General features: G+C 36.8%; 1 protein-coding gene across 3 annotated transcripts in view; it reads right to left on the minus strand.

The window, feature by feature from the left end:
- The window catches only part of CDH18 (cadherin 18), a 784408-nt gene that overhangs the window by 58370 nt on the left and 702652 nt on the right, over positions 1 to 23386 (minus strand). For all 3 annotated transcript variants that reach the window (XM_056108952.1, XM_056108953.1, XM_056108951.1), the window contains exons 7-8: positions 19704 to 19957; positions 6419 to 6555 (exon numbers count right to left, since the gene is read on the minus strand). In XM_056108952.1, the coding sequence (XP_055964927.1) occupies positions 6419 to 6555; positions 19704 to 19957 (391 nt within the window). The remainder of the gene's footprint in view (positions 1 to 6418; positions 6556 to 19703; positions 19958 to 23386) is intronic.

Genomic DNA, 23386 nt, shown 5'->3' on the forward strand with positions numbered 1-23386 from the left:
TGGGATATGTATATGAATATGAAAAGTATGAACAAGTTTAAAAATATGACTACAGCAAAGTAAGTTGCTGTATGGATGTATGGATATGCAAGATATATATTATGTGCACACAAGACATACATGTATATAGATATGTGCATATATATATGTATGTATATATGCATAGGTATCCAAATCCACATACATGGATATATAAGACATTTCATTACACTTTCATACCTTCATTTGTGACACTAATAAAGTTTTAAGAAAATAAAATATTGAAAGTATTTCAAATTTTAGTAATATTAACTACATTTAACTAATAGGATATATTGTAGAATACTTTGACATTGTGACTCATGCTGAGACTAAGGCTTACTACCAATTGTATGTGGGAACTTAGATCAAGCAATTGGTGCACAAATTTACACAGTATTTTATGAAGTTATGAATTTATTTGATTTTATTTTTGATTTGGGGACATACGAGGCAGTGCTCAATATGACCATGTCCCTGGTTATTCATTCTGGAATTTCTCCTGTTCTGTGTAGGGGCCCTCCCGTTGATCATCGATTTGCTCGAGCAGGCCCAGTAACGTCTCCATTGGAGACTTTGTTGTTACTGTGTCTGGCATATCCAATACTCTCGGTAGCTTGCCGGGCTCTCCGAGTAGGGGACCATTTAGGATGTCAAGGATAGAAACTGGGTTAGTCATATGCAAGGCAATTGCTCTACTTGCTGTACTATCACTCTGGTCCCAAAGCTATGAAGTTTTAACAAGTGCTCATTCTTTCTAACTACTTGTTTATGACAGTATGAATTAAATTATATTTTAGTAAGCCTGGCTGAGATGATTCTAAACTTTTTTTATTACCATCTATAAAATTTAAGATTATTGCGATTTTTACACAGATTTACAGGCTAGATATTTATTAACTCACTTCCCATATGATATACTAGCACATAGTAAAGTAAAAGTGATAATTAATGAGAATATACTTAAGATGCTAATTAGGTAAACTTTGGTAGTTCCTTAGCTATGATTGCAAATAATATCCTTTCCATTATAAACAGGAATCCACATATAAGTTACTTTCTACTTGATAAGAATATATCTGAAGTAAGAATGAGAAGCGCCATTCCTAAATAGCTCTAGGTTTGATTTTATTGAAAAATCAATTGTGAGAGCTTCAGCTAGATAAATGTTGTCTTAATGGACACAACCCATGCATTTTTTTTAAAAAAGGGTCCCCAATTTGTGTTCAGGAGCTTGGAGTCCTGTCCAAGTGATTCTAAGCCAAGCCGGTCTCTGGTGTCTAGGGCTAGATTTAGGCTGGCCTCTGCTGTACCACAGACACCAGTGAGCACCCCAGCAGTGCCCAGGTACCTCTAGGCCATCCCTATTAGTGTTTGGAGGTTCCCAGTGGTGCTGGAGATTAAACCACAGTCAACCACATGCAAGTTAAGTGTAGGTATATATGCATTATCTTTCTGTACCTCAGTTCATTTTTTTTTTTTTTTTGCTTTTTGGGTCACACCCGGCAATGCACAGGGGTCACTCCTGGCTCTGCACTCAGGAGTTACTTCTGGCGGTGCTCAGAGGACCATATGGGATGCTGGGAATTGAACCTGGGTTGGCCGCGTGCAAGGCAAACGCCCTACCCGCTGTGCTATTGCTCCAGCCCCTCCGTTCATCTTTTACAACTGTAGACTATTCCTTAGGAAAATGGCGCAATTTTTTCCTGAATCTTCCCAATGTCCTCATCATTTCTTAAATATACTAACCTATTTATTCCTTTACCTTTTTCAACTGATTTTCAATGAGTCATTGCTATTTTTCTACACTTTTTAAAATTAAAAAAGTAAGTAAAGTAAAGGCCCTCCCGTTGATCATCGATTTGCTCGAGCGGGCCCAGTAACATCTCCATTGGAGACTTTGTTGTTACTGTGTCTGGTATTTTAAAATTAAAGTACCTTGATTTACAAAGTTACTCATAGTTGCGCTCTATTTATTTATTTATTTTTTGGGGGCCATAACCAGCGACATTCAGGAGTTACTACTCAATCCTGCACTCAGGAACTGCTTCTGGTGGTACTCAGGGGATCATAAGGGATGCCAAGGATTGAACCTGGGTTGGCACTGTGCAAGGCAAACGCACTAGCTGCTGTACTATTATTCCAGTCCCACAGTTGAGTTTTGGACTTGAAATATTAAAACAACAATTCTGCCACATTAGTCAACTTGCCTCCACCAATGTCCTCAAATTCCCTTCAAACCTCCACCCCAGCACATGCTTCTTTTTCCTTCTCTTCTCTATACCCTGGGCTAAGGCTGATTAGGGAATCCTCCCTTTAAAATATTGCATTCCCTCATCCAGTTGTTTTAAATACCACATATGAGTGATATCATCCTGTGTTTATCCTTCTGGCTTACTTCATCTAACGTGATATCTTCCAGTTCTATCCAAGTTTCTGTGAACTGAATGATTCCATCATTCCTTATAGCTGGTGATATTCCATTGCATATGTATTCCACATCTTCATGATCTGATCATCTAGGTTGATTTAAAAGATTAGCATTCTGCAATGAATAATGGTGTGTGTATATTCTTTTTTGAATGAATGTTTTTCTGTCCTGGGCAGAGATACCCCAAAATGGGAAAGCTAGGTCATAAGGGAGCTCAATCCTGAGTTCACTAAGCAGCCTCCATAATGGTTTCTATAGGGTTTAGACTGACAACATATCCACCAGCAGTGTTTGAGGGTTCCTTTGCCACCACATCCTCGCCAACACAGATTGCTCCCAGTGTTTTTGATAGAGAGCTTTCTTACTCATGTCAAATAATACCTAATTGGTCTCTTGATTTGGATTTCCAAAAATGTGATGACAAGCTCTTTTTCATGTGCCCTTTGGCCACCTCTTGATCATCCTCAGAGATTTTTCTGATCATTTCCTCTCCCCATTTTTTGATGGGGCTTTTAGATTTTGTTATTGATCTTGGACTTGATAGATCTCAGATATCAACCCTTTATCTGATATGTTGTGGGGGAATGATTTTTACCACTCAGCAATTGTTTAGTTTTAACCCATGTTTCTTTTACAATATAAAATGTTTAAAGTTTGAGTTAGTAACTTATGTTCAGTTTTAAGTCTGTAGCCCATGTTGATGGCAACATATTGTTGAAGACTCCTTTGAGGTCTAGTTTTTGGAGCTTTCTGCCTATGTATTCCTCAATGTACCTTATAGATTCAGGTCTGATCTCAAGTCCTTTGATTCACTCAGAGTTGACTTTGGTGTAAGATGTGAGATATAAATACAGTTTTAATTTCTTGCTTGTAGTTATGTACTTCTCCCAACACCAGCTATTGGAAAGACTGCCTTAACTCTATTTTATGTTCTCAACTCCTTTATCAAACATCACCTGACCATAAAGGCAGATAGAGTAGAATATTCTTAAATATTCTATTCTGACAAATTAGACTAGTTTTGTGTGAGTAGAAATATGCACTTTATGTAATTTTTTTAAAATTACCATTGATTAGAATGATCACAAACAAATTCACTCATGGATTCTTTATAACTAGAATTTAAAACTAATTAATGAACGCTTATTTTGAAGAGACTATTAGGCTGAAAACGTCTGAATGAAAATCACTTAAGCTGATTCTGCAATTAATTCTGCAAAAAACATGATAGATTCACATAGAATAGGTTAAAATGGAATAATCTGTTTATTGATTTGTAGCACTGCCCTCCCATTGTTCATCAATTTGCTCGAACCGGCACCAGTAACGTCTCCATTGTGAGACTTGTTGTTACTATTTTTGGCATATCAAATGTGCCATGGGGAGCATGCCAGGCTCTGCCATGCAGGTAGTATACTCTCAGTAGCTTGCCAGGTTCTCCAAAAGGGACAGAGGAATCGAACCCGGGTCAGCCGTGTGCAAGGCAAATGCACTACCCACTGTGCTATTGCTCCAGTTGTAACAAGATTATCATAAAAGTTAATAAATCACAGTTATCTGTGACCTCATACCCACTAAAAAGAAAAGGAGATAAGAAATAAAAATTATTGTGAATTGCATAAAATATTAGAATCCTGAAGAATTACCAATTGAAATATAAATGTACTACTTAGCAAAATGTATGGGTAATTGGTAAAATGTTAAGTATTGAGTATCTGTATAATTTATCAAAAGTACTCCTGGATATATACCCAGGAAAAATGAAAACACCTTCACACAAAAACTACCAATTAATGCCTATTATTCTTACTTGGCAAGCAGTAAAAATAACACAAATGCTTATTCAATGATATATGGATACATGAAATATGCACATATATACTATGGATAAGTTTTAACACTGAAGAAAAATTCAAATGATGATACATACCACATTTCCTGGAACATGTGCTAAGCAAAATAATCAAGTGACAACATATCACATATTGTATTTTTCTTTTATATCAAATGATGATTATATGCAAATCTATTATTGTAGAATGAGGATTCATGCACCCTCTCATACATATATTAAAATTTAATCCCCTTTTCCTGTTCTTTTATATCAGTTAGTGGGAACTTTGGGAGATAATTAGCTCTTATTTGTTTGTTTGTGGAGTTCATTAATACTACTGAGTCAGTAGGTCAATACCTATATATTGTCCCTAGACTCCTGGGTCTATATGTGGTGGCTATGATCAAACCCAGGCCCTGTGCATGTCATACATGCACTTCAATTCTTTGAGTTATCTTCAGCATCAAAGATGATAAAGTCATCATGATGAAGTTTGTTTTTTCTTTTTTTTGGGGGGTCACACCGGGCGATGCACAGGGGTTACTCCTGGCTCTGCACTCAGGAATTAGTTCTGGCAGTGCTCAGGGGACCATATGGGATGCTGGGAATCCAACCCAGGTCAGCTGTGTGCAAGGCAAATGTCCTACCAGCTGTGCTATCACTCTAGCTCCATCCTGATGAAGTTTTTATGAAAGAGAATAAATCTGTTATGCAAAATAAGACACCTGAACAATTCTGTACTTTGATCCTATTAAATGTCTTTGGGAAAGAGAGGCTTATAAATGAACACTCAGACCCTAAATGGGAGACCAAATCTGTTGGTCTTTTGATCTTAGACTTCCCAGGCTCCAGAACTGTGAGGGTTAAATGTATACTGTTGAAAGTACCTAGTTTATGGTATTTGCTATACTGAGAAAAATAAGATATCTATGTGTAACAAACATTGAAAGAGAGGCTAACCTGTTTGGGACATATAAACGAGGAACTTCATGTTATCAATGGACTGGAGAAGGTTTATTTTTGGAGTAATGAAATATACTAAAATAGATTTGAGTATATTGTTGATATACAACTTTGAAAACAACAAATTCTATGAGATAAATGTTTTATTTATAAAGTTTATTTATTTATAAAGTTTGGTATTTCATTTTCCCTAGGGAAATAAGAACAGAACTATTGGTAATTATCGGAGTTCAGAAAAGGTGAAAATTATGATGTTGCATTATATTTTAAAATATAAATTTTATAACATGTGAATCATATCTCAAACTATTTTAATGTCTTATGCTTAGAGCAAAATAAAAATAATTTAATTTCATATAGTTGTTTAATAAATTAAATATTTTGAATTCCTAATACAGTAATAGTTTCTCATAAGTACACTAGAATCTTTACTAAATGTATGTACAACTGTGAATGTAATTATAAAATTGATGTAATTGGTACCTTTGGTTTTATTTTTAACTATGTATTAAAAAACTTCATTGTTATGACAATCCATTTTCATAGTGCTATTCTTAACTCATTAGAATGTAGTCATACACATATATCTTAAAATCAGAGATATTTATTGATATCTATGCATTTGCTCAGAAATTATATGTTTTTCACAGTGCAATATTTCAGATGGGTCTCACCCACCCATATCTCATAATTTTTTCTCAAGAGTTTAGACCTACATATTAAAATTTCATTTCTCAAAGCTAACAGGAAATGTATGTTAACTTAAGCTTGGGTTTGAGTGTGACACTGATATCAGTATGTAAGAACAATGATATATTTTCAATTTCTTTTTTAATGATGCTAACACATGTGAACTACTCTTCTTACACCTTCTTGACTATAAAAGTCATAAACACATGATAGAGTGAAACAAATGCCTTGATTTAGTAATGAAGACAAATTGTCCTGTGATGTCAATTTTCCTCCACTAAATAGAGATGAATGAAAAAGAAAGAGATAAGATTTATTTACCCGTTCTGGCCCTGACTAATTTTTATCTATGTCTTTGATTCACTCTGCTATATCCTGCCATTAAAAATAAAATCATGGGAACCCTACTCCTGAGAAAGTCTCAGAACATCTTCATATACAAACACATCTTTCTTTATGATACTTGATGCAAAGCAGTTTACCAATTTCTGAAGCTGCAACGGTGATGTTGTACCATGGGGTTTCTTCTCTGTCAAGAATTTTTGCAGTCTTAATGGTTCCAGTATTAGCATCGATGTTAAAAGATCTGTCATCATCAGCATGGTAGTCAATGAAGTATCTAGAGAAAAAGATAGATGGATTTTTTTTTTACTTGATGTTAAATAATGAAAATGAATTTGAAGGAAGGGCTCTAAAAAATGGTATGTCAATATCCTTAAAAGTATACTTTTGGGGCTGGAGCGATAGCACAGACGGTAGGGCATTTGCCTTGCACGCAGCCAAGATGGCTGATACAGGTTCGATTCCCAGCATCCCATATGGTCCCCCGAGCACCGCCAGGAGTGATTCCTGAGTGCATGAGCCAGGAGTAACCCCTGAGCATCGCCGGGTGTGACCCAAAAAGAAAAAAAAATTATACTTTTAGTTTCTAGATATTGCTCATAAGATTTACCTGCAAACTTTGCAAACTTCATGTGTAGAAACAATTATTTTTATCTGTGAATTTTAAAGCCATACACAGTTAGAATTATAAACTAAACACCCCCCTCACCCCCCTCCCCACACACAGGTTCCATGAAGGGCTAAATAAAAGATACTAGAAACATAGCAATTAAAAAAGGAGAGACAAAATACTACTGCTGGAAAATCAATAATGTGTTTACAAGGCAGGTAGTGCTTATTAATAAGGAAAGAAAGGAAAGAAATCAACAATCTGAAGGAAAAAATGCACAAAAATCAAGGTACATATTGCTACCTCCATACATTTCAAAACTATAAATTTCAAGAAACGCAAAACCTCTGGCAAGCTACTCTTCCTGTTGATAGGACATTCTATAGACCCTTTTACATATGACATGTGAGATCTTTAACATAGAATTCAAGAAGGGATGGAACATTTCTATAGTGGGTAGGGTGCTTGTCTTGCAAAAGGCTGACCTCGCGTCAGTCCCAGCAACATATCCAGTCCCCTGAGATCAGCCAGGAGTGGTCCTGGAGCACAAAGCCAGGAGCAGGACCAGAGCACCTTCTAGAGTGCCCCAGATTGTAAAACAAAATAAAATGCAATGAAATTCACTGTTCACTGTCACTGTCCTCCCATTGTTCATCAATTTTCTCCAGTGGGCCCAATAACATTGAGACTTGTTACTGTGTTTGGCATATCGAATACGTCTCAGGTAGCTTGCCAGGCTTTGCCATGCGGGTGAGGTACTCTTCGAAGTGGGAGGAGAAATCAAAACCTGGTTTGGCCCAGGATGGGAGAAGCAGTAGACTATAGACCAAACATGATTGCCACCCAATGCCTCTCTTGCAAACCACAGAACCCAAAAGGGGAGAGAGAGAACAAAAGGGAATGACCTGCCACAGAGGCAGGGTGAGATAGGGCAGAGGGGGGTGGGAGGGATACTGGGATTCATGGTGGTGGAAAATGGGCACTGGTGGAGGGATGAGTACTTGATCATTGTATAACTTAAACCCAAGCACAAAAATTTGTAAGTCTATAACTGTACCTCATGGTGTTTCACTAATAAAAAAAAAAAATCCTGATTTGGCCAGGTCAGTCATGTGCAAGGCCAACGCCCTACTTGCTGTGCATTTGCTCTAGCTCACAATGAAATTTAAGTAAGTATTTATTTTTAAAAGGCTATTTACAGTAATGTGGAGCGATAGCACAGAGGTAGGGCGTTCGCCTTACAAGCGGCCAACATGGCCGACCCGAGTTCAATTCCTCCGCCCCTCTCGGAGAGCCCGGCAAGCTACCGAGAGTATTCGAGATGCCAGACACAGTAACAACAAAGTCTCCAATGGAGACGTTACTGGGCCCGCTCGAGCAAATCGACGATCAACGGGAGGGCCTTTACCTTTACCTTACAGTAATGTGAAATCAAATAATGTTTTCCATGGTGAGCTTTTTGTTTTGTGAATATTTTTATTGAATTAATCAGGCCAATAAGTCATGTCTTAGTTATTTAGAGAAGTATATATTCATATGGAGATATTTTTACGTCTGTTACTGTCACTGTCCTCCCGTTGTTCATCAATTTGCTCAAGCGGGCCCAGTAACATTGTGAGACTTGTTATTGTGTTTGGAATATCGAAAACATCACAGGTAGCTAGCCAGGCTTTGCTGTGTGGGCGAGATACTCTCAGTAGCTTGCTGGGCTCTCTAAGAAGGGTAGAGGAATCAAACTCAGGTTGGTTGTGTTGGCCTCGTGCAAGGCAAACGCCCTACCCACTGTGCTATTGCTCCAGCCCAATATCTATCTAACATTATAAAATATATTCTGAATATGATGTGTCAAATGTTAGTTTACTTCTGAAAAAAAATTAGCATGTGCTAGGCTTATTTTACTCCTTCACTGAGAGATGATCTAACCATTGGGCAAAGAATATACTTACAAAATAAAACATATAAAATATACTTTATTTAAAAATGCTTCTATTTTCCAGACCACAAAGTACCAAAAAATATGCAATATAATTATCAATCCTTAAATGCCATTTTTAATACTGTATTTTTAACTTAAGGAAACACACAAACCAGAGTACACCCTACTAATGCTTTGGCACACATAGGTGAACATATAAAGGGTACCCTTAAGAAAGGAAATGTAGATGTATGTTCCAGGGATTTCTAATATAGTGATTCAAACCATTGATTTCTCATGTTTACTACATCCAGCATGAATTATATGTCAAGGCATCACCATAGTAGGGAACAGGGGCATAGTACAACAGGCAGGGTGCTTGTTTTGCACATGGCCTAGCCAGTTTCGATCCCATGTACTCCATATAGTCCGGGGAGTCTGCCAGGAGTGATCCCTGAGCGCAGAGCCAGAGGTAAGCCCTAAACACCTACGAGTGTGGTCCCAAAACAAACAGAAATATCATTTCTACTAAGTGCCACTGAGAAACCTGTATGATCAATAAACAGCGGGACGTTCCCGTATAAGGAATCACCTGGGTTAAGTTTCCAGTATGTGAATTAAGTTGTCCCAGCCCAGATGTGTACTTACTAGATGGTCCTTCAGATCCCTGGACTGAACTAGTGCCTTCTAGTAAAACCTAGATCATTTTACTCTGTCATATGAAGATGCCCATGTAGCTCGGAGGTCTTGCAAAATTGCCATATAAGTAGTAAATCTGGTTTGTAATGTTTATTATCCAAACTACTTTCTGTTCTGTCACAGAATATATGCACCAATTCCTATTTCTTTTTTTTTATTAATTAATTAATTTATTTATTTATTGAATCACCGTGGGAAAAATTACAAAGCTTTCAAGTTTAGGTCTCAGTCATGCAAATATCAATCACAATTCCCTTTAGCAATACTTATTTTTCACCGCGAAGAACCCCAATAACCCCTCCCAACCCCCCCCCAATGTCTGTGGAGTAGATGAATTCCAGTTAACACTCTGTCTACTTTGACTAGCTTCATTGTTTTGATAAAAGTTGCACCATTATTATTTAGACTTTAACCCCGCCCCCCCCAAACTCAGCCATGCTGAAAAAGCATTGTGAAATGATCTGCTTTCTACAGCTGGGTTCAAGAATTAAATGATGTTTTGGAATTAAATGAGGTTTTGGATTTCTGCTATTTTATTTATTAACCCTGCAAGTATTTCTACTGAGAGTCAGATAATTAAGAGATTGGTCTCTGTGCTTCTGGGGCCGTGGCCGTGCCGGAGAGCCGCTCGTGGGGGGCAACTGGTGACCTCGGTCCGGCGTGAAGGACGGGCCGGAGCGCCCCCCCCCCCCGTCCCATGAGGTATCCATCGCACCCCCACCCCCGTCTCAGACCTGCTCTCCACCAGGCTCCCATGCGGCCGCCATCTTTCTTTCCCTCCTATTTCTAGTAAACAAGTTTTAATACACTGAGAAAAAGTAAAAAGAAATTGCATTTTGTTGAAAGAAGCTGAAATTCATTATTCAAATTAGAATTTATAGACCAACGAATAGGCAAGTTATGACCAAAGCAAGCACTCAATATCAATAATGATTACCTTTACTCATGTATTTTCTTCAACAGAAGCTACTTTAAACAAATTACTCAGCTCATCACTGGCACTCCATTTCCCTTTGATTATGTAGGCATAGACTAAGGATAATTGCTGTCATGTTAAAGTGCATTGAAACATGCTCTTTTTTTTTTATTTCAATAACAAAATTTTAGTCCCCAGAGCACTTATTTTCATTATTGTCTGTCCATTTCACTGCAAGAAATTAATTTAAAACTTATGTAATGGAAATCTATTAGTACAGTGATTTGCTTGGGAAAAAACATCAGTTGCTTAAAGCATAGGGGACTTCTTTCAGTTACACACTTTAGATATCCGCGTAAACACACACACACACACACACACACACACACACACACACACACACACACACGCTGTGTGTTGTAAGGTAAATTCGAGATTTGGCTTCCCAAATTGCTATTTGGGGGAGTTTTACTGAGTATGAGATATGGATGGAACACTTTTTAATCAATGTACACCCACAGGATATTACAGTAGTGCAGTATTGTTTGAACTTGTTAGGACACAGATGTGGATCGTGATCTCCCTTTAACGACAAAGAGACTCCAGAGACTGCAAACAGCAAGCAAGGTTTATTGTAAGACTGGCTAGCCAGGGTCGAGCCGTCAGGCAAGACCCCGAACTTCTTTGAAGGGGATCTTATTTAGGCCTTCACTGGCCATTACAGCAGAGCCTGAGCATTTCATGGGCGGCTAGGGGGTATCTCCTAACTCAGACATTTGGTTATCTTCTATGTTTACCCGGCTCTCTTTAATTTACAGCTCATGGTACCTGCATTCCAGTGGAGGTGGATAAGGGAAAAGTTACTAACAGAGGAACAGATAAGGAAGGATCAACAAATGGAGACAGAATTTACATCTCAAGGCTTTACCAGGGAGGGGGCAGGTAAGGAAGAGTTACTAATTAGCAGAGTTTAGCTCTGGAATTTCCCTCGGAGACCCATGGGACAAGGGACCTTACAAAATTAACAAAAATTATCACATCTGTAGCCTAGCTCATACTCATTTTTTTTAAAAGTTAAATTGTCTTTGGTTCACATTGGAGATGCATTTTTTTTTCCATAAACCATGCATCCAGAAAAGAATCTCTCTAGGAAGATTAAATATAAGGATCATTTGTCACTTGATAATGTATTGTGTCTAATAGGATGAGCAACAACTCTCCATCCAATAAAGAAAAAAATATCTAAGAAGTAATGCCACCACAAAAGATATGAATTTTCCTGTTATTTGTTCCTTAAAGGAACCAAGATATCAGCCATCTTAACTACCCTGAGCTCTTGAAATGCTATGGAAACAATTTAAACATTACTTCTTTTTTTCCCCCCTTGGGAATATCCTCATGAAAAGAACTTAAAATTTGAGTTTCCACTTAGGCTAGCAATACCAGTACGCCCGAGTTTACAGGTTAATTTCAGGATTAAATAGGTTGTATATACACATCCAGAAAGCATATTTCCCCTTGGATCAGGTTATCTCCAGAATGTTCACCAATACGTGTTAAACTATTAGATTAATTTGAGCCTAGAACTGGAAATATTTGTAAGGTCAAAAAATATTTGATTTTAAGCATTGTGAATGTGGCTGCCTTATATTATGTTCTACTAATCTTCACGACTAGTTATGTGTGTGCTTGGAACATTTCATTTGATTCATTTAAGTTACAGCTATTTAGAATTGTCTCTATCATTTTTAGGTCCCTTTATAATTCCATATGCCATGCTCACATACCATTTAAGAGCAATGTTATTAGCACTAATAAATGTGCTAACTTCAATATAGATCACCTATGATATTTCAAAATATAAGAGAAAGACACACACGTTTTAGTTTTAGGGGCATAATGATTCATCCTTCACAAACCTAAAAAATTGTGTCTTCTGGATTAGCAGATTACAAACTTGAGGAGGTTCTATTGTGGTTTGTCATTAACGAATCAATCAAGCTTTTCCTGTTTGTTTTCAGTAAGCAAAACTTTTATTAGAAAATGTGGCAAAGAGATGCAGATCTGCTGAGATCTTTAACAGGATAGATTTTGAAGCATTTTATGCTTATTATCTAGCCTCCATTTTGAAAGTTTGAGTTCTTTGGAAATGCATATTTTTGAAATATACCGAAAGTATAAAGGTAAAAGGTAAAGGTAAAGGCCCTCCCGTTGATCGTCGATTTGCTCGAGCGGGCCCAGTAACGTCTCCATTGGAGACTTTGTTGTTACTGTGTCTGGCATATCGAATACTCTCGGTAGCTTGCCGGGCTCTCCGAGAGGGGCGGAGGAATTGAACTCGGGTCGGCCGCGTGTAAGGCGAACGCCCTACCTGCTGTGCTATCACTCCAGCTTAGTAAAAATTTCTGACTACATAAGATATAAAGCAAATCTAAGCCATCAGTAGGAATGCAGAAAATACACAAGGATATTTATTCTCCAAGTCCATAATCAAACTTGAAATGAACCAGTAAGCTCCTTTAATTCTCTGTAATCATCAATTTTGAAAAAGATATATTATTTCTATATCGCTCTCTATATATTATATCTTAATTTTGAAAATATTTCACAACTTGTCTTAATAATTTTTGTTGGCATACAAATAATATATTTTTTTCCAAAATATTTAAGATATATTCTGCACTGTTTAAGTTCTTAAGCAAAGCAAATGTTAACAATTTTAACAAGGAGTACATATTTGATTTATTCAAAATGAAAATGAAATACAGATTAGGGAATAGAGTAAATTTAAAGGGAGATATTTTCATGCTAAACATTCTCATTCTATGAGAAATATTGCTCAGGGATTTCAATTATGTTTTTTTATATAAAGTAAAGAAGCTTTGTATTAAGCTACATAATATAGAGAAAGTATAAAATTAAAGAATATTTTGATTCAAGATCCTATAATTACATAGGATGACTTTCTCTGCTTTCTTTTATTCCAATGTGTGACACAAATGGATAATGGCTTCTAATGCGTAGCATTCTGAAGTTGTAAAACACATTTGTTTTCTACTTTGTGACATTTAAAATATATAAACTCAGGTTTCTTTTCATGGATGAACTGTGAGATAAGCCCTATATTGTGACTTAAAGAAAGTAAGATTGGGAACAGAGAGCATTTGTCTTGCGAACTACCAAGTTCAATCCCTAGCACTACACATGGACCCCTGAGCTCTGCCAGGAGTTAGCCCTGAGCATAGAGCCAGGAGTAAATCCTGCACACAGCTTGGTGTGTCCTCAAAGCATGGACAAACAACCCCCAACCAAAAATACTAAAAAAAAATCGAAAACAAAACAAACAAAAAGACTTAGTAGTAAAGCAAAACTGAACTGAACTTGACTCAAATTTCTAAGTCTCAGTTTTTTCATCTGAAAACTAGTACCAGCACTACAGATTCTTCAGGGTTAAAACAAGTTGATTTTTTTTTTTTTAACAAAGCTTCAGACCCATAGACAAGACAATGAATAGGAAGTGTTTTATATTATCATTTGCAAAAGGCTATGTTTCCAACAAGCTTCCTGGTTCTGGTATCTACTCTGGGAGAGCTGATTACTTGGTAGCTAATCAGGACACTCACGAATTATAATTCCAGGATGCCAGAGAGCAAGCAGTGAGCACAGCCTGCAAAAGTCAAGGCATTTTTTTGTTTGTTTGTATTAAAGTTCTGGTAAACAGTTTGATTCTGATTTTTTTTTTAAAGGTGGGAATACTATTGCCGCAAATTACACTCTCTTTTTCAGAATTGAAAGAGGCAAATGCTCAATATAGGATGCTCTTAGAAATCTGAAGAGTTTCACTAATAGTTCAGAAAATTGAAATACAAAAGACTGAAGCTGGGAAGCTTTGCACAAATGCCTTTAAGACTCAAACTCTCTTTCATTATCAATTCTGCAAATTTGCAGGTAATTGCTTTTCAGGGCACATTGCAGGGATCATCTTTTCAAGGTGCTTTTCCTTAATTAGTACAAACATTTGGTCCCTGAGAAAGGTAGAAGTATTAGGCTTGCTTTTGTGTTTGTTAATGTTTTTTTTTTCTTTTGTTTTGTTTTTTATTCATGCTTGGCACCTAAAGGCTCATGTGACTGACACATTTTTATTAAAATCAAGAATAAATATTATGCAAATGATGCCCCCAAACAACATCTTTTGCATCTAATTATATTAAGGCAGCTTTCTAAGTTCCGTTTATTTGCCTAAAAAAAAAAAGCAGAAAGAATACATAAGCTAATAGTTTATGCTTTATTCTGAGACCCATTTTTAAGTCTTAACAACTGAAAGAAATCCTGTTATTTAGATATAGTATGAATTAAATGATCCTAATAAGAGAGAATAATTAGCAAGGAAATATTATGGTATAAGCAATTGTGTACACATATGTCTTTTATTAAATTAAATTCACAGATTGAAGCATGCACGTGTTTAAGCACAGAACAGTAGCACTGTCCTCCAGTTGTTCATCGATTTGCTCAAGCAGGCACCAGTAAGTTCTCCATTGTGAGACTTGTTGTTACTGTCTTTGGCATATAGAATATGTCACGGGTAGCTTGCCAGGCTTTGCTGTGCAGGCAGGATACTCTTGGTAGCTTGCTGGGCTCTCCGAGAGGGGTGGAGGGGTCATCCACTTGCAAGGCAAACACCCTACCAGCTGTGCTATGGCTCCACCCCAACGAACCATATTTATGAAATTTACTCATCCCCAAAATATTTCTTCAGAATTTCTTTTCTTGAGCATTATCAATGTTCCAATTTTATTATTTTGCCAATCAGTTTGGTTTAATCTATCGTAAAGTCTCGAAGTCTCATATTCAGCAGTTTGGACCTGATAATACTTGAAAACTCTCTTGTGTGTGTTGACTCTTAACCAGTCCTGGTTTTTCTAACAAGCACTAGAACTTTTTGTTCTGAGGATGTCACAACCACATCGTCAGACATTGTCAAATGGTCCTGGAACTATTACTCTTTGGTGATACTCACTTTTCTATAAATGGATACTTGCATGTATAGAATATGCAAAGTAACATGGAAATAGGTCTTTCTTCTTTTCACCTTAAATTCAATTTTCCTACTTTGGTGTACTTTAAGGTGCATATATCCCACATCAAATAGCATTTTAAACGCTTGTTACCATTTTTTTTTTTTGTGAAATAAAATCCTTTTCTCATTATCTCGAATTACATTACTTAACTATGTCTTTTTCCTTTCTACTGATGTTCTTAGGATAAGTTTCAAATACATGGACTATTTCAAATATATAGGTTTAATACAAGGTCTCTTTATGGTTCCTTTCTCACTTCTTATCCCATTCCTACGTATTACTTGCTGTTCCCATGGAGGTATTAAAACTAATTTTACATATACCCAACTGTAGCTTTTTATCACCCTAATCAGAGGACACAACATTTTTGTTTATTTTGGGTCCACACCCATTTATTCTCAGGGGTTACTCCTGGCTCTGCCCTCAGGATTTACTCCTGGAAGTGCTCCGGGGACCTTATGAGGTACTGAGATCAAACCTGGGTTGGTTATGTGCAAGGCAAACACCCTATCTGTTATATTATCACTCCATCCATGAGATAACAACTTAAATTTACTTCCCTAATATGTTTCAAACTGTACCCTGTGTGTGCATACAGGTATTTAATTTCTTTACCATGAGAACTATTTTAATATAGTCTCATGATTGATGAATTTATGAAACTAAAACATAAATGTACCTTCTACCTTTCAATTAAATTCATAGACAGCGTATTAACATTAAACTTGAATTTTAAATGAAAACTTCATAATTTTTTGATATGAGGGGGTTTCTGGGCCACATATGGTAGTGATGTTCAGATGCTAGTTGCTCTGGGCTCCAGTAGTGTCCCCTGGAGGTACTCTGGGGACCATATACGGTATTGGGATATAAACCAGGATGGCAGGATGTAAAGGAAGGACCTGAGCCCCACTACGATCTTTCCGGTCACAGATGCTCATCAAATGATTTCGCATTCAATATCAACTATTTTTATTCTCAAAAATTGTTGGATTCTTTCTAAAAAGAATATCTCAATGGATTTTCATAAGCTTTCGTTCTGGTTGGACAGCAAACTGTATCAACTCCTTTCATATATAGAGAATGAATTCTCAATCTTGTAATATGCACTCAATGTTACTACTTTGTCCACTCTGCTGCTTAAACTGTCCAGATTTCAGTTCCAGTGTGACAAGGATTACTAATAGAAAGGCTATGCTTGGGCGCTCATAGGTAGAGCAAAATTATTGAATAGAAACGTTTGTGCCCATAAAAAGTATTTCTATTGTATGCAACACCAATTTCTATTCAAAAATGGAAATGACCATGATTATATAAAAAGAAACCGCATTTAAATGTGCAAAAACGAATGTGAAAAAGAACTTGAGAAAAGGCAGACAGATTTGTTAAGGATTTAAAATTTTTTAAAGCCTTAAGACTGTCCAAAATTATAAATCCCAGGTAACTACTTCTCTGTGATAGTTTGATATATGCCATATTCAAGGGAAAAATTTTCTTTCTGGTTATGCAAAAAAAAAAGTTACTTATATTTGCTGAAGGATGCACAAAACAATAAAATATCATTTTTGAGTGAGTGTGCTTTTTAAATTTTAATCAAACATACATATATATGTCTGCTCAGCATTACTGTTTTTTTGTTCACATTCAGAATTTGATATTGAGCAGGATTAAATGATATGTTAGAGTACGCATGAAATCATCCAAGATTCCAAAATTCCCACACTGGATTTCCTGTCTCTAAGTCTTCATTCTATTCTGTCTTAGACGAGTTCACATTCCCTACGCAACTGCACCAGACCACGCTGTTCCTTAAGTGCACTGCTCTTTGGGTTCTGATCATAACTCTAAAATAGACTAGTTTTGTTCTATTTCAGAAAAGGTGAGTAATTTCCTAAGGGCATGCAGCCATTGATATTCTCATTCTTCTCTGAGCCTGATATTCTCATTCTTCTCTGAGCCTCAATTATCTCACTTATCTATACTTCTTATCACTGAGAGAGAAAAAACAATCTCTAAGGTGAGACAGATTCAAGACTAAATCTTGAAAGAGGTGCAAGCCAAGGAGGTAAGATTCATGGGCAGGCATGTTTCTGGCCTGAAAATTCTGGTGCACTCCTGGGAGGGCCCCTGGCTGAGTTCCTGCCCTGCCAAAACCCACAAGCCACACTCACATCCCACAGCTGCTGCCATGATGGTAGCCCAAGTTCATTGCTTCTCCCACTTCTCCATACTTCCGGAAGCCTCAACAATCACACTCACTTTCCACACCACCGGGCAAACTCATCCACCAATCCAGATCTACAGATCCTGGAGCTCCTGGAGTGAGCAGCAGCGTATGTGGCCACACAACACCTATAAATTCCACATCACTCAATAGTGACATCCTAATAGGAGCATGTCAAATTGAAAAAAAGTAACATAGAAGCCAACTGAACTCAGTCAATAAAAATGACAACACAACACACAGCTATGTCAACCTTCAGACAAGAAATCAGTGACCTCATGGTGAAATATAACTGTCACTGTTGATAAATTTTATCAATTTATTATATAACATAATAAATTATGTCGCTATATAATAATGAATACTAATATTAAATAATAATATTAAATAATAAATAACCAACATATTGATATTAAATTAATTGTTATTAAATTGATTGATGGGCTGGAGCGATAGCACAGTGGTAGGGCATTTGCCTTGCATGCGGCTAACCCAACCAACCCAGGTTCAATTCCTCCGCCCCTCTCAAAGAGCCCAGCAAGGTACTGAGAGTATCTCGCCTGCACGGCATAGCCTGGCAAGCTACCCATGACATATTCAATATGCCAAGCACAGTAGCAACAAGTGTCACAGTGGAGACGTTACTGGGCCAGCATGGCAGCAGCTGTGGGATGTGAGTGTGCTTCTGGGCTTTGATTATAAATTTATTTATCAATTTATAATTTATTGGTCCCATCAATGGCCAAGACCCAGAGAGTATAAAACCCAGCCCCCAGAAGTGCTTATTATTATTAAGTCCCGACATCTTATTATCTCGTTTTTACTTTGAAGAACCCGGCAAGCTACCAAAAGTATCCTGCCCACACAGCAGAGTCTGGCAAACTTCCTGTGTCATACTCAATATGCCAAATACCAGTAACAATGATAGGTCTCATCCTCCTAGCCTTGAAAGAGCATTGAAAATGGCTCTTTTAAAATCTCAGGCCTAGGGAGAAGGAGACTTTACTGGTGCCTGCTCGAGGCAATTGACGAACAACAGGATGATCGTGATTGTGATTGTGATAATAAAATATATAATATAATAAAATAATAAAAAGAAGCATAATATTATAATAAAATAATTCATGAAATAATCACTGTCATCCCATTGTTTGTAGATTTGCTCGAGTGGGCCCAGTAAAGTCTCCATTGTGAGACTTGTTACTGTGTTTGGCATTTTGAATCCATCATGGGCAGCTTGCCAGGCTTTGCTGTGAGGGCAAGATACTCTTGGTAGCTTGCTGGGCTCTCCAAGAGTGGCGGAGGAATTGAACCTGGCTCAACCAGGCCCGCCACGTGCAAGGCAAATGCCCCACAACTGGGCTATAATTATTTATTTATAAATAAATAATTGAAATAATAAATTCAAATATAACAATTTTCACAAATTTTCTTTGACTGGAATATTTTTTGATAATTCCATTAGCCATTTAGTTGTAATAATCAATATAATATTTTCTTATGCGTCCTAAAAGTTGGGGGTGATGGGAAAATGAGGATAAAAGGTAGAGACATCACTCTGGTGGTGGGATTGGTGTTGGAACATTGGATTTCCATAACAACTGTGTGTTGAACAACTCTGTAAATGTTTACGTAAATGAATAGAAAACAAGACAAAATATATTAAAAATAAATGTAAAGCAAGACAAAAAGAAAGAGTCCTCTAATGTATAAATGGAGTCTCAAAAATTATTTTCAATTATTAAGTTAATTGGTATAATTTGCAGGTACAATGTGATCATAGGAATATGGACATACTTCACAAAAGTAAAAAATAGTTTGCTAATTGGAGAATTAGTTAATATAATTTATTTAATACAGAGTAACTTTAAGGTTAATATTTGGAAAATTGTTGTTTTCATTTCAAACTTAGTATATATATATATATATATATATATATCACTGATTCTAATCAATATTTTTCTAAAGGAGATACTATACCTTACAACACTGTTAGCAATGTCGGGATCTTGTGCCAAAACAGTGCCAACAACAGTTCCGATCTTGGCATTTTCATAGACCTCCATGGTGTAGGAAGGCATGGAGAAGAGTGGAGGTTCATCTACGTCTCCGACAATGATCTTCAGCATGGTGGCATCTTTAAAAGGACCCAAGTGAGAAAAGCGAAAATCAAGATGTGTATTTGCTCCTTCTATGTTGAGGGTATATGACTTCTTTTTCTCAAAATTCAGTGGCTGTTTAAAAAAAAATAAAAATAAGATGTTTCCAATATTACAAAGGCCATTATTTTTTCAACACTTTCTTTTTTATTTTTTTTGTTTCATTATTTTTCAATTTTTTTTGAATGACTATGAGATATTACAAAGATGCTTATTATTGGGTTTCAGTCATACAATGTTCCAAGACCTGTCTCTCCACAGGTGTAATTTCCCAGAACCAGTGTCCCCTCCCACCCTTCCAAGCTACTCCCCAACCCTGCCTGCCTCTATGGCAGGCACCTCTCTTCCTTCTCTCTCTTTATCTTTCTCATTTTAGGCATTATGATTTGCAAAGCAGATACTGAGAGGTTATCATGTCTAGTTCTTTACTTTCAAAACTCAGTTCTTTTCCAGAGTGATCATTTTGACTACTCTTTCATAAAGGACCCTCCTCTATCTTGACTACTCTCACCTCCCACTCTGTTTTGGTAATTTCCAGCCACTGATGAGTTTTCCTGGTCCATTTTTGAGATACCATATCACACCACCGAGACTGGCACATACCAAAATGAACAAAACAACCAGTTCTGGCACAGATGCAGGGAGAAAGAGACCCTCATTCATTGCTGGTGGGAATGTCAATTGGTCCAGCCTTTTTGGAAAACTATATTGTTATTTCTCAAAAAAACTAGAAATTGAGCTTCCATATGAGCCAACAATATCACTTCTGGGCATATACCCTTGGGGTCCAAAAACACAGCATAAACACCATCTACATGTTAATGTTCATTGCAGCACTATTCACAATACCCTCAACCTGGAAAAAACCTGAGTGCCTGGGAAGAGAGGGATGAATGAAGAAACTAAGATGCATCTACACAATGGAGTATCATATAGCTGTTAGGAAAAATGAGGTCATGAAATTTGCCTATAAATGGATGGACTTGAAGAGTATCATGCTGAGTGAAATAACTCAGACAGAGAGAGACCCAAGCCCAGAGCAGCAGCACAACTTCAGGTCTTATCACGATGAGTGAAAATCACTGAGAGAGACTCCCACACTTCTCTGAGTCCTACTTGAGGGTTCCCCCTCCAGCCCCACAACAAAACAAATTTCATAGAGAGTTTAATGAAAGTCAAATATCAGTCAATTGCAATGTTTTAGCAATAAACATTACTAGATACAAAAGGTGTTCTCTGCCTAAAAGAAAGATTTTTGAGACATTCTTTCAGTTTCCTCCAGTTTCTTCTTTACCTAGTCTCCTCAACTTACATTAGTATTATACACATTTTAAAAAATTGTGATTTTCAGGGAGCTGGAGCGATAGCTCAGCGGGTAGGGCATTTGCCTTGCACGTGGCCGACCCAGGTTCGATTCCCAGCATCCCATATGGTCCCCTGAGCACCGCCAGGAGTAATTCCTGAGTGCAGAGCCAGGAGTAACCCCTGTGCATTGCCGGGTGTGACCCAAAAACCAAAAAAAAAAAAAAAAGCAAAAAAAAAAATTGTGATTTTCAAAAGAGAAAGGATTTTTTTTTGCAGTTTTCACTCAGCAATTTATCCCATTGTATACACTTCTATCTTCCATTATGTTTTACATTGCTAGTTTTAAATCTGCTCTTAACTTTTTTTTAATGTGATACATTTTCAGTCTCCAATTCAGTAATATCTTGAAATTTCAACAAGTTACTTTTGTAATGGTTTTGGGAGGGGATTATGTATTAGAACACACCCAAGTATGACCACACCCAACTTTCTCCAGGCATCCTGATTAGGGGTCACTCCTTGCAGTGCTCAGGGATGGAACAGAGATCACTTTTGTACAAGGCAAGAGCTTAACCTTCTCTACTACCTCTCTGGCTCATTTCTGTATTTATAAAGATTTATTTTACGCTTTTCTTCAAGTGCTATTTCATGTTATCATCTTATATTTCATTTCCCTTATACTACCTTGTTATTTGAGTGTTATATTCCTTGTGCTTTTTTAATACAATATGCTGTTTTAGTATTTGTAACTAATTATTACTTTCTTAGAGTTTCTTAACTTTTACTATAAAAATGTTCAACCAATATTCATGTTTCTTCTACTTGATAATCTGGGAATATAACTTTGAAATAGTATATAAGAGTGGGTGAGTTCAGTCCTGTATTTTTGCCAACCAATATTTTATGAACAAATGTGGAATAGTAAAAAATTTAAATTACAAAATTGAAGCATGTTATATTGAGTACTAGAAGAAATGTCAAACATGAAAAGCATTAATAATAAGGGTATACATTCTTATGCAGGGCTGCATGTGATCAGCTACTGTTTATTAAAACAGGTACCTTTTCAATCGAGAAATTAATATTGGAAAAATCTTAAATATGCTTCACAAAATACGTACTCTGATCCAAAATAGGCTCTGGTTTAGGAAAAACAAGAGTTAAATATCCCCACTAAGTTGGCAATGGAGTGGTCTAGAGTCCCTCTAACGCCTTAGTGGTCTTCACTTTATGCTGGTGTTGCTTATTAACACTAAGGTAAGATGCAGAACAGGTATTTTTTCTCCCTACTTTTGCCTCTGACTTAGTACTACCCTTCTTCAATTGTGAAACATTTTTTCTTGGCAGCATCAGACAGTTATCACTCCCTATAGAGAAACTAAGACATTTGCTCTACCCTAAAGAGAGCTGGGGAGAGAAACTTATTAGAAAAAAAGTGTCCTAAGCAGGATTTTGTAAACAGAGTGATCAAACCTATAATGATCATTTCCCTAATCTCTTCTGAATTGCCTTGGAAAATGAGCCTTCCAAGAGATAGGATATCACTTAAATGCAAACAACTAATTTTTCAACTGTATATTAGGAATTCAGAAACTAAAAACATTTCAGGAACATGGGTAAAACGGAGTTTTAGAATATTTTACAAGCTCAATATGACAACTTAAAAATACAAAAATCTGAAAACTCAAACACCAAACTAAAACATGCATGCCTTGTATATGTATTATTATTATATATGATTTAGATGTATACATATATACACACATGCACATATATATCACTGTCACTGTCACTGTCCTCCAGTTGTTCATCGATTTGCTCAACCAAGCCCAGTAACATCTGCATTGTGACACTTGCTACTGTGTTTGGCATATGAAATACGTCACGGGTAGCTTGCCAGACTTTGCCATGAGGGCGAAATACTCTCAGTAGCTTGCCAGGCTCTCTGAGAGGGGCGGAGGAATTGAAACTGAGTTGGTTAAGTTGGCTGTGTGCAAGGCAAATGCCCTACTCGCTGTGCTATATATTAAAGATTAATTGATACTTTAATTGATGACTCACTAATTTAAAGCTATTTCCTTCTGAGGAAACATAAATAGAAATTAATTGCCAATATTACTAATTCATCCTGATTGGGAAGATACAGAAATCCTTTAGTTGACCTACAAATTGCATTTTGTTTCTTCCCATTATTCCTTC

The sequence above is a fragment of the Sorex fumeus genome, unplaced genomic scaffold, assembly GCF_029834395.1.
Source record: "Sorex fumeus unplaced genomic scaffold, SorFum_2.1 ptg000240l, whole genome shotgun sequence".
NCBI classification, from domain to species: Eukaryota; Metazoa; Chordata; class Mammalia; order Eulipotyphla; family Soricidae; genus Sorex; species Sorex fumeus.